Source organism: Ascaphus truei, chromosome 1, assembly GCF_040206685.1.
Source record: "Ascaphus truei isolate aAscTru1 chromosome 1, aAscTru1.hap1, whole genome shotgun sequence".
Taxonomy (NCBI): Eukaryota; Metazoa; Chordata; class Amphibia; order Anura; family Ascaphidae; genus Ascaphus; species Ascaphus truei.
In genome coordinates, this window is record NC_134483.1 from 224,715,175 (window position 1) to 224,727,511 (window position 12,337).

At 40.9% G+C, this 12,337-nt stretch overlaps 1 protein-coding gene across 6 annotated transcripts in view; it reads right to left on the bottom strand.

Moving 5' to 3' along the window:
• Nucleotides 1-4,080: 4,080 nt before the first annotated feature.
• The window catches only part of APC (APC regulator of Wnt signaling pathway), a 151,072-nt gene continuing 142,815 nt past the window's right edge, over nucleotides 4,081-12,337 (bottom strand). For all 6 annotated transcript variants that reach the window (XM_075601654.1, XM_075601634.1, XM_075601643.1 and 3 more), the window contains one exon: nucleotides 4,081-12,164. In XM_075601654.1, the coding sequence (XP_075457769.1) occupies nucleotides 5,597-12,164 (6,568 nt within the window). In that variant the 3' untranslated portion in view covers nucleotides 4,081-5,596. The remainder of the gene's footprint in view (nucleotides 12,165-12,337) is intronic.

Here is a 12,337-nt window from a genome sequence, read left to right on the forward strand (position 1 = left end):
TATAATTAAAATGTCTTAAACCAGGTTATGTATAAATGTGCGATGGATAGTCTGGAGATTTAAAAATATAACAGATGTAGGAGGATTGATAGAGGGAAGATATTGCATTAGAATTATGCTCTAAACATATGCAATGTCCAAATCAGAACTATTTAAATATCTTTATCTTAGACATTTTATCCAGACGTTATCACCCAATATACTTCAGCAGGAGTCAACAAATTTTGAAAGAATATGTAGATACTGGAGATATCAGAAAGGGCTACTCCCTAAAGTATATACAGAGCTGGCAACATACAGGAAAATGTCCCCTCTTCTATATACTAGAAGGGCAGAGGATAGAGGAGTGACACAGTGAGTAAAGACACTGACTGGCACAGAGTTTGAAGCAGGAGAGCTTGGTTTAATTCCCGGTGTCGGCTCCTTGTGACCTTGGGCAAGTCACTTTATCTCCCTGTGCCTCAGGCACCAAAACAGATTGTAAGCTCCACGGGGCAGGGACCTGTGCCTGCAAAATGTCTCTGTAAAGTGCTACGTAAAACTAGCAGCACTATACAACAACTTGCTATTATATTATTTAGATATATCAAGCAACAATTAGGAAGATATATGGGATAATGCCTCAGAAACGTCACTATGTACAACAACAAAGCAGAATATCTACAAAAAAAAAAAGTTTCATTGTTATTTGACTCCCCAAAAGGTTACACCAGATCTTCCCTGAAACATCAGTACTATGCTGGAGAAAATATGGACAAATGGGGAATATGGCCCATATAAGTAGGTTCTGCACAATAATACAATACTGGCTACGGTAATGATCCAAAACGATGATAGAAGATATGGTGGACGTCACAATACCTTTAGACCCACTGATATATTTACGAGCCAAACCAGTAGAACATTTAGATCTCCACGCAGGGAGACTGATATTTTAACAGCAGCTTGCAAGAGCCACCTGGCCCCATCCCAAAGACTAGTGGTCCAGAGAATCGAGGAAGTCATGATTATGGAGAAACGTCCTTCCTTCCTAAAGCATACAGTAAAAAGGTTCAATTGGACATGGGAGCATCTATTGCCTCCCACTTTGCTTGGAATAATTAATTTGTATCCCAAGTGGGAAGTATTGTAATCTTTAACCTGGTACCATGTATATTTTCAAATAGTGCTCCAAACTAGATATTCAACCAAACTCTACTTTGTTTCAATAACAAAAACCATAGGTCACTGCATGTTTTATCAAAAGAATTACATTTTTGATTAACAGACTGTCGCCGGTTCAGAAGGAAACACATTAATCATCTTCAGTTAGACCTTAATATGAAGAAAACGGACAGTAAATAGTTTGCTGCAGGCAGACTGTTTTCACCCCCATCGGTAACAGGCGTATCCTACAGACAATTATTAAGAGTGAAATGAATAGTTAGTAACCCTGTGACATTAAGGACACATTAATACAATGCAATAGCTGTGTGTGACAAAAGGGTATTATCAGTAGACGTTTAGGGGCGAGACAGAGCAGTTAGACAAACCAAGTAAGGCTCTCCTGTCATCCGAGACCAAAAAGAAAAAAAGGAGGGTATCCTTTTTATATATCTAGAGTCTAGCCAAATCAAGAGAATCATATCCAAGTATTGGTATTTCATACAGACCCCTCAATAAGTGATTCGTCTTGGGATCACCCTATTTTTGCACGCAAGATCTTCAAATATTTGGGACACCATTGCAAAGGCTAATTTACTTAAAGTTTCCAAACAAACTCATCCACGCCTTCATTTGGGACATACCCGTGTAGAAGTTGCAGCCAATGTAATGGCATTATTAGGGGGAAATCATTTTCTCACCCCCTTACAGGAAAACAGAATAAAATCAACAGCTTTTAGACATGTGAGTACATACTGTACATAGTGTACCTTGTGGGCTACTATATATTATAAAGACCATTAATAGCCTCATGGAACGGGTATACCAAAGGCAATATTAAAAGTGCTATGCCCGACATTTTAGGATGGTGGGATACAACTCATAACAATTAAGATATTAAGTCATTGACCATGTAGTCCCTATCTAGGGGCAGGGAACAGGGAGAAACTGTTACTACAGGGGGAAGCACAATGGACCTTTACAGTAGACAGTGGCTCCGAGAGGACTTCATGAGAGACTAGAACTACATTTGTTCTTGTGATAGGTCAGCTTAACAGGAGGACGGAGGGGTGGGGGGGTGGGTTTGGGGAGGAAGTCACAATGTACTCTGCAGGTGGGCTATAGAATAGCATACCATCTAACCTTTACATATTCCCTTCCCAGCAACTGCTAGGGGACCCAAGGTGCATCTCCTAGCCTTGGTTCCAATTCTCTACATCAGGCTACTGTTGGCACGATTGTCTATGCGGTCTCTCTCAATCCTGGGTAGCTGTATTAGTTTATTTCATGATAGTATTTTTTTTTTTAAAGCTTTTTGAAAAGTAAAAAATGAAAAACAATCTAAAATGGTTGAATTATATGATGATTTGATCAAAATAAATCTACAATAACTTGAACCATATTTATGATGGACTCTTGCATTTCGTTACATTTGGTACTTCTATTTCTATTCACAGCTGCAAATCTCCAAGGATTGATTCTTTTGCTATGTACAGACCTGGGCTTGTCCAAAAAGAGCTCCTGTAAAGAACGTGTTTATACTGTACGCTGACATATTGCTTGTCTATAGTATCCGTATCGTTAATGGTTTGTTCCTTACATACAAAAGTTGATTGCACTAGCAGCACTGTTAATGGTTCTAATGATTATAAAGGATAGCTGTTCGTTATGCATTTCATATGCAATATGTGGTATTAGGCCATTGTCTGTTCCCAGATTATTTTTGGTAAAGCATTGCCTAGTTTCAGGATGTTATCACGCCGTGTGCGCCATGACCCGTTTTGCATCACAATGACGTTAGATGCAGACCAGGTCATGCAGTGAAGGAAACCACTACAGTTGAAGATCGCAGGTGGTGGGAGTTGGGTGATTAATTACCTTCAAGGGTATTTCAAGGATTTCATTGTGTTTAGTCTCGGTTAGTTAATGGTTGCATAGGACTGATGAAAGGGTGCAGTGCCCTGAAACGTTACTATTTGTATGTACCTGCTCTGAGGTGGTTTTGGAAATAAATGGATTTTACTACAATCCCCTAGCTATAGCCTTTCCACTGGCCTCAACACGAAGTCCTGATAGGAACAGGCAGTGTTGGTGTTAAACTCCTGCACAGGGCCTAGCCTGCAGTTGCAGCCTGGATAGCTACAATGTTGTCATCTCCAGGGAAAGGCATACTGGCAGTTGGATTTTCATACCTGGGGAGGGTACTGACTGGGTCACATGCAGATGGTTTGATGCCTGTCAGTACTATGACCTGCCCTGTTATGGGGCAGGGTTACAAGCCCCTCCCCAGGTATAAAAGCTGGCACTCCACCAAATTGAGTGTGTGTCTTCCCTCCCTCAGTGGAGTGGGAGTTATTCCCCTTGCCCCATCGGGGGGCGAGGGAGCGGAGATAGGACTCTTGGGGCCTCAAGCCCTTGTGGTCTGCTCCAGGGAATGTGGAGAAGGAATAAAGACCAGTTGTACCATCAAGAGTCTCTGTAACTTGCTGGAGAGAGTATGTGCCTGTGGGACCAATCCAGCCTCTGCTACTTCCCTCATGTGATGGAAGTGCGGCACTACCCAAAGGAGGAAAACCCTGTCATGTTGCTGCTCCTATACACCACCAGTGGAGCCCTCAGACCTCCTGTAAGACCACTGGTGAGTTAACAGCACCAGAGCACATCCATGTCGCTACCACATCTCCTGTAAGGGGGGGGTGGGGGTGGGGAGAGAGAGGTGCAAGAATAATTAAAATCTATCTTCTGGTTCAGGCAGCTGGTCGTAAACTTGCCCTTTAGCAAACGTAAAAAGCCGTCAGATAAAATGCCCAAAAAGTAAGGTAAAGGATGGTGTCAAATATAAAACATTTTAAAGTACAACACCATGGACAATTAAAGAATCAGTAATCTGTTAACATTTCTGGTGTGAAAAGAACATATCCAAACGATCCAACATTTTTCTTTATTACATTAAACCCCATTTATTTTTGCTTTTTTTTTTTTAATACAAATTATCTTTCCTTTATTCTTTGTATCTTACTCACTGTGAAATTGTATAGAGTTCATTCAATATCAAAATGCTGCCTTCAAGAACACAATATCTAAATAATTAAAAAAAAACGACTTGTAAGGCAGGTCCAAATAAAATCCCCTTCTGAGTTGTGAGCTGCGGATTGCACCTTTATGACTAAAATGCTCACTTTCCTGCCACCAAAGTGACTGAATGGCAGTGATATGCTTAAACTTTCTGGAAGCGGAGGTGTTAAACTTTGTTTACATATATATATCTTTTTTCACCAAATGGGGCACATTGTAGCATGTTTAATATTTTTCAGTGTTACTTTGTAAACATGACAGATGTGTTAACTAGGAAAACCTGAAGCATACAATAGATTGACATCTTCAATGCCTCTATAGCTGAAAAGAAAAAGGATTTATAGAAAATCAATTGTTACATTTTTTTTGTGTGCAAAGTATTATGAACATTCACAAAATGTTTGAGAGTTCGCGGAGATGGCCCGTTTTAAAACAGGGGTTTAGTTTTTTTTAAAAAAAAGAATGAAGGCTCACCAAGTCCCATTTGTTTGCGTTATCCAATAATCTCAGGAAAAACAGGTAGATCGACAAAAAAAAAAGTTGCACTGCCACAAGAAATTCTACAGTCCACAATAAACACAAGTGTGAATGTACGTACAGTAATAATTTATTCAGAAATGTTCAATTCGGTTGTGTTGAGACATTACGTCTCATTCATAGAAGAGCAGCCATCTCACCTCAAATACCAGAATATACAACAACATACAGCATAGCCAAAAAAAAAAAAAAAAACCCTAGCTACTTTCTGATAAAATTTAGTGCATGAAAAGGAATCTTGGACAAGGTTCAACAGTAACACAGATTTCCTTTTTCTTGCAGAGCACAAAGTAGTGTAAATTGTTACACCATAGCTATTGTACCTATGAACATCATGGGACCACAGAAAGCTTTACTTCAGAAAATGAATGGTGAGTTCTGTCATGCAGAAAAACAGGCCAGAGAAAATGCTTGTTCAGCAGGAGTCATATCGCTGTGAATTTCACAGCCACATAATTAGTAACAGGGTTAAGTGGGTTTACAATGACAAACTATTTTCTTTTTGCATAAATACCAATATTCCCTGATGTGGTTAAGCAAGTCTGCATCCTAAAACAAATTGGTACAGCTACAGTAAAATAGGAGGATCTGTAGCATTCATTATTGTAAAATGAGAAAATGAGTGATCAGGAACAATATCAGATAATAATTAATGTAAAAAGTCCTTGCTTTGTCATTACCCAAACAGTTATGTCTGTGTTCTATCGATCAGCGGAAAACATTTTTTTTATTACAGCTTCTTGAACAACCTTCACCAAAAATCAATAGTATTTACAAACAATATACATGACAGCTGCAAATAATACATCAGAATTTCATTTACATTCTGTCATAAGTCCTTTCAAACAGAAGTCACCAGGTAAGAGCCAGAATGTCTTCTGGGGCTTTGAGATCCACTAGAGTCTGTAGTTTCAGTTTTTGATTCTGGTTTCTTTGTACTGGAAGCAACTGGCGTTGGTATTAGTGATGGTCGCGATGTGCTTTCTGTGCCGCTTTTCCTGGGACTCGGATTGTAGTTAAATGGAGTGACTCTTGCTGCAACAGTCCCACTTGGCGAGCTGTGTTTGCTTGAGCCGCTCGAGCTAAATGGTGTACGCTCCGCAACAGAATTCTCATTGGTCTCTTGCCCTGCAGGCTGGTTGTTTATTACAGGCTTTGTGTCCGTTCCCTTTGTGTCCAAACCATCCAATTTAATGAATGATTTTTGTCTGTTTTCCAGAACAAGTGTATTTCCATTTCCAGAAGGGTGCCTTCCTTGGCATTCCTTTACTGCCTCATCCTTCCTCCCCTGCTCTGAAACAACATTGTCAAAAACTGGGAGAGTATTCCCAGTAGGTGATCTTCCTGATCTTGGGTTATTAATTGGGCAGTCCTCAATTCTTACCCATACATCCTCAGTTTTAGAGACAGCTGGTGCCATCTGATATACTAAAGTCTTGGATTCTATGCTGCTGTTAGACTCTGCAAGTGTGTTTGATGATTCATTACTTGCTGTCTCAATAATTTCATTTTCTTTAATTTTTCTCCAAGTCCCCTTTGAAGAAGGTGGGCAGTCTGTATTAGGTTTGGGTCCTGCAAAAGAAAACACCTGCTGCTTTTCATCTTCACTTTTAGCTTTCTCACTGGATTCAGAAGACGCAGATAGAATGGAAGAGGAGCTTCCAGTTCTTCTCCAAGTACTAACACGAGGAAGAGATGACGAATGCTTACTGTGCTCACGTTTCCAGGTACCCGACCGTGTGATTGGAGGCCTGGATGGGGACTCTGAAAGGGAACGAGTTATGTCATGACGCTTTTCAGACCTCCCATCATGCTCTAGGGGAGGATTCAGGTTGGGAGGCATTTTGCGCCATCCACCAGCTTGAATGGAATGAGTTGATACACACATATCAGGAAGGGATGGACTTAAAACTGGTGTCTGGGTTTGAGACCGTGTTGGGGAATCTGCTCTAGAAGATGAAGACAAAGACTCAAATGATGCAGATTCTTCCAACTTCCTTCTTAGTGTTGGACTAGGCGCTTCCTTGATAAATGTTGATTGACGAACTAAAGCAGGTCTCTCAGATCTATCAGATTCACTTCCACTGGATTTTGTTGAAGACATTCTAGAGAGTTCAACTTTTTTGTTTGATCCAGTGCTATTTAGACTTTGGTTTAAACCTTTTGAAGCCGACTCACTTCTTGGAATACTGCTGCATGTTTTGGGTACACCTGTTTGCTTGGACATATTCTGTTGGCTCAGCTGCCTTCCTGGGGATGTATAGGACATTCTTCCAGAGCCAGAAGACTTAGTGGATGCTGTGCTAGGGGATGATGTTCTTGGCAATGGCGAAAGTTTGTTTGGATGACTTATTCCATTTCTGCCAGGTGAAATTGAGCTCCGACCAGGAGATTGCATAGGTCTACTTAATGGCTTCTGGGAAGGCCTTGAAGGAGTAGAGTCTCTTGATCCTGATCTGGAAGGTACTTTACTTGATCCTCCTAGTGTAGATGTCTGTCTGTTACTATAGCATGTCTCAGATTTGAAAGGTTTTGGTCCCCTTGGCGAGCTAGTGGAATTCTGGCTTTCATTCGACGTTTTGGATGGTGTATTTTTCAGAGCAGGCCCATTTTTTGAAACAGGGCTTGTGCTTGGAGAACTGGCACGGACTCCAGGAATATGAATCATTGTCCTACCACGAGAGATTGATGGCGTACTGGTCTGTACTGACTGCTTAGAGTGACTTGAAAAGTCTGAGTTGGATCGGGATTTACCTGTAATTATACTTTTATATACCTTTTTTCCTCCTTTGAGGGCTTTAGGTTCTTCCTCTATTTTCTTATTTTCCATTAAACTTTTCTCTCCAGGCTTCAAAATCTTAGGTCCTTTGTTGCTAGTTATGGGCTTCTCTTCTTTGTCTGGTGTAAGATGGAATGGTGAACCCAATGAAATTCCAGATTTTAATGAGAGAATTGAATCGGAGTCTGAAGATCCTTGCCGAGACAATGAAACAGCAGCAGCTGCTTGATGTAAACGACTAACAATCGAATTTGCACCCTCCTGAATAGCTTTCCAGTCAAAGTTTTCAGAGTCAGGAGAAAAAGCATTTTCAGAATCAGGGCTCTGTATCTCTCTCAAATCCAGAGTAAGATCAGGCTTCTCGGAAAGTATGCCACCACTGCTATTTGAGAGACTCTTTTCACTTTCCCCTTTAGGTTTCGAAGGCTTTTTTTTCTTGGGCAATGCAGAACTTATGCATTCCTGCAACAGATCATCTTCAGAGTCAATGCTCAAGGAACTCAGCGAACTGTTCCTAGAAAAACAAACGGGTGTATCCTCGACATGAAATGACTTGGGTGCATACCCTGAAGTTTGAGGTCTGCGCAATGCCATCTGTGAGTCGGAAGGTACGGTTTGTTTTGCAGGCTCCCTTTCTTTGTTATTATTTTCTTGATCAATGTCGCTTAAGGAGCTCAAGGATGAATTGCGGGAAAAACAAACTGGTGTGTTTTCAATTGCAAAATTCTGCATTTTCTCATCTGTAGCTCCTCCTCTTTCAGGAACCTCTTTTGATGCAGGAGGAAAAGAAGCCTGTTTCTGTAGTAATGGTTTAGGTTGACTTTTGCCTGTTGGATTCTTTAGACCAAGCTGCACTCTACCAGTGGCTGGTTGGTTTGATGCAACATGTTGATTATTCCTATTTACCCTTGCATCAGTCTCTTTGGTTTCCTTTTCTTTTCTCAACTCTGCTTTTTCTCTGGAAAGGTCAATATCATCATCCTCAAAGTCTAGTGAACTGAGTGAATCATTCCTTGAGAAACAGTATGGTGTCCCCTCAATTGGTGTATAATGGTGGGGAGAATCAAATGCAAAGCTTCCTTTTGCTCGTTCTTCATTGTTTGGAAGTTTATCATTCACTTCTCTTGGGTTGTTCTTCACATTTTTTCGTGCATCACAGAAAGATTTTTCACTGCTTTGATTAATTTTCAGCTCAGTGCTTTTCTTTGAACGACCTCTATATTCATTTGTTTGTGGCATAGGTTTCACTGGTGATGTTGGCTTTTTCTTCTCACCTTCTTGTTGATTTCTGTTATTTGAAGACGTACCAGTAGATGCATGCTGAATCTGATCCATTATCTTTTTGACTCTAAATGGTTTGTGACTTTTCCCTTTGGGCATTGCCGAATGTATGCACTCTGCAAGAATGTCACCTTCCTCCGTTTTATCGTCATCCAGTCCGGATGCTAGGGGGTTTGAACTTTTACCTGTTTCTGTGTCATCTGTACTTCTGCCCTCTGTGGGAATTGTGTCTCTCTTTTCAAAGTCCGTTAACGCTGGAACGGTATTGGGTTTATCATTATTTGACAATTCATTTGGTGGTGATTCTATTGTGAGATCACTTAGAGATGTTGCAGTGGAAAAATTTATTGGAGTGCCTTCAACGCAGTACACTCTAGGCATGTCATCTGCATGTGGGAAGCTAACATGCTTTTGAGCCTGATGTCTGTTTTGAGTGGGAAGAAGTTTATACACTGGAAGCTGGCTCGGTTTCCTTGCCACTGGTGGAGCTATTTTTGAAGCGCTTGGTTGGGAAGCTTTCTTGTTTTTTCGGGAAGATTTTGTAGGCATAGCGGAAATGATACATTCTTCTAAGATGTCAATATCATCATCTGTATCATCCAGTAAATCTTTTTCTGGCTCTGAATTTTTCTCTTCCTTTTTCACTTGATGGTCAACGGACTCCTTGGACTTGTCTGGCTCAGCTTCATTTCCATGGTCAATTTCAAGCACAGGGGGCATCATTTTTAGTTCGATATCTTTCTGAATATATGGTTCATCAAGGCTGAGAGCACTGAGACTTGATGCACATGAAAAGCCATCTGGTGTACTCTCCGTAGCAAAATGCAATAAGGTATCAGTCTCCTGAAGCACTTGGACTCTTTGAACTGCTGCATGTACTGCCGTTTGCTTTGTGACAGATTCCCTTTCATCATCCCCGGTTACTTTAGGTTTACTTGCATCTCTCTTTAATTGTACTGCCTGAGGAGGAGGAGTTTTATTTCTACTTGGTGGCATAGTTTGCCCAGGGCTATCGGGAAGATCACTAGGACTAATAATACCACTAACCATTCCACTGCACGGCTCACTCTGCACAGAGCTAGCTATTGAATGACTCTCAAAACTATCTAATGAGCTTACAGAAGTACATCTGCTAAACATTAAGGGTGTTTCCTGGACATAATGTTCTGGTGGGCTTTTAGGTGTCTGGGCACCACTTTTTGAGGGCGATTTGGCACCTGAAGAAAATTCCACAGATTTCTGTCTAGATGAATCTGAAGGAGATAAATTTGAAGCTGGTAGTCTACTTGTTTTTGTCCTTATATGATTTGATGATCGAGGTTCATTCACTGCACCTTCTTTTGATACTGCACCTCTGCCGTCTTTCAGTTCTGTTATTTGAAGATTGTTACTAACATCTGCTCCCCGCGTACCTCTTTCACGTCCTTCTATTTCATCTTCAGCAGATGACAAAGAGGACAATGAGCTACATCTTGAAAAACATATCGGCGTGTCTTCAACACAATATGTCTGCATCGTTTCTTGGTTAATGGAAGAGGGCTTGCTTGAAATCTGTTTTTGCCTATTTTGTTCAGTTCTTGTTTTAGCAGAGCTTGGATGAAGCTCGTTCTGTCTGTTAGTGTTTACTGAAGGGGTTGTAGTATTACAACTGCTGGCAGAGACATGATCTTTTTTAGGTCTTTGTTTAGAGGAGTTCTTAGAGAAAGAAAAGGATGGTTTCTGCGCGGGTTGAGCAATATCTGTAGGGTACTTTCGACTATAATCAATTGGCTGATCCACATGGTGCTCCTCCAGGTTGTAAGTTGTAATATTGTAATTTGTTTGCCTAACATCGTCATCCTCATGTTGTTCCTCCTCAGAGTAACGTTCGCTAAAATTAGTTGGCTTATCAACATCATAATCTTCAACCTGACAGAGAGGTTTGTTAGGTTTCTGATTCATTCCAAGACCAGAGCTCCCTCTATTTTGGTCTGCTTTGTTACCTCCCTTTGATCTATAAGGTGATACACATTCTGGCTGTGCAAAGTGAGGCTGCAGTTTTTTGTGCTTTTCCTCGTTATTTTCAGAGAATGCAGGATAGTGTGCTTTGGGATTTCTTGGCGGCCTCTGTTCATTTTGTTTTATTTCATTGTCTATTATGTGCTTGGGTCTTGCCCACCTTTCATTCTGTGTTGGGCTTTGTCTGCCAGAATTCAACTGCTCATCTGAATATTTCAGACTATAATTTATTGGAGTGTCTAGCTCTGTATCGTTATCATCCATGTGATTAGCGCTGTGTATTTTGTGTGCTAGATCTGCAGGATATTGTCCATAACTGCAAAATTTACTTTCATCGTCTTCCGAGTATGACTCAACCGATGGTTTCACTTGGCCACGTTTTCCATACCCATCAGTACTACTGACACTGTTTAAACTATCGTTTGATGCTCGTTTGTACTCCATTTTCGTATACGAGACTGGACACCCCCTGCTGGAATTGTCTCCTTTACTGAAATTGTATGGATTTGAATGGGGATGGTTAGTGGAAGCCTTTCTCTGTGAAGTTCTTTCATCTGAGACACAGTGCATTTCTGGAGTAGATCCAGAACTTCTCTCATCTTGGGCAATGTGCATGCTTGATACCTCATCCATAACTTTAGTGATCTGAGCAGTAGTTGACAACTGTATACCAATTCGCTTGGATGAGTTTACCGCATTGTCAGCTGTAGAGTGGTAACTGTTAAGTCCTGCTGTCCTCTCTCTGTCTAAATTCCTGTCTTTTTCTGGTCTGTTGCTCTCTACAGTTGGTTTAGCAGAAGAGGAACCAGGTAAAACAGTAGCATTTATATATGGTGAAAGAACAGTTAAGTTACCAGGACTGAAACTATCTGAGCGGCAATTCGTATCATCGTGCCGACTGGAGTCCAAAACATACTCGCTGTACAAGTTTTGCTTATGTCTCTGCTTATTGCGATGAGATGTTTTGGGGCTTAAGTTATCGATGTTGTCGAACGTCTCAGACAGATGTTGCGCATCTAGCTCTGCTTCTAATGCTTTCTGCTTCCGAACATGAAGAGATGGCACACTTGAACCAGGGGACATAATATTGGCATCTTTATACTTTGCAGGTCTGTTTGCCATTAAGTTTCTTAAAGCTGCAGCACTGCCCATAGCTATCATCTTGTGCTTGGAATGGATCAGGTTCTTGAGCATGCTAACAGCACCCATATCCCAAAGAGCTTCTTGATCTTTTGCATTCCGTGCAGATAAATTCCACAAGGTCCCACAGGCATTGCTGACTATAGTCAAGCTGTGCGATTTCAAGTGCTGTAACAAGGTTTGCAAGCAGTTGTTCTCTCTCAAGATTTGCCTGTAATTAAAAATAGAAACAAACAAATTAGAAATTTGTCATACAAAGTACTGCGATGTCCACAGAAATACATTCTTTGGTCTGGTTAGGATATCAACGCAATGCCCAAACATACATTTGTTCTACCTGGGATGGACATTGGGAGTGAGGGCGGCGGGGAGTCATTTAGTACA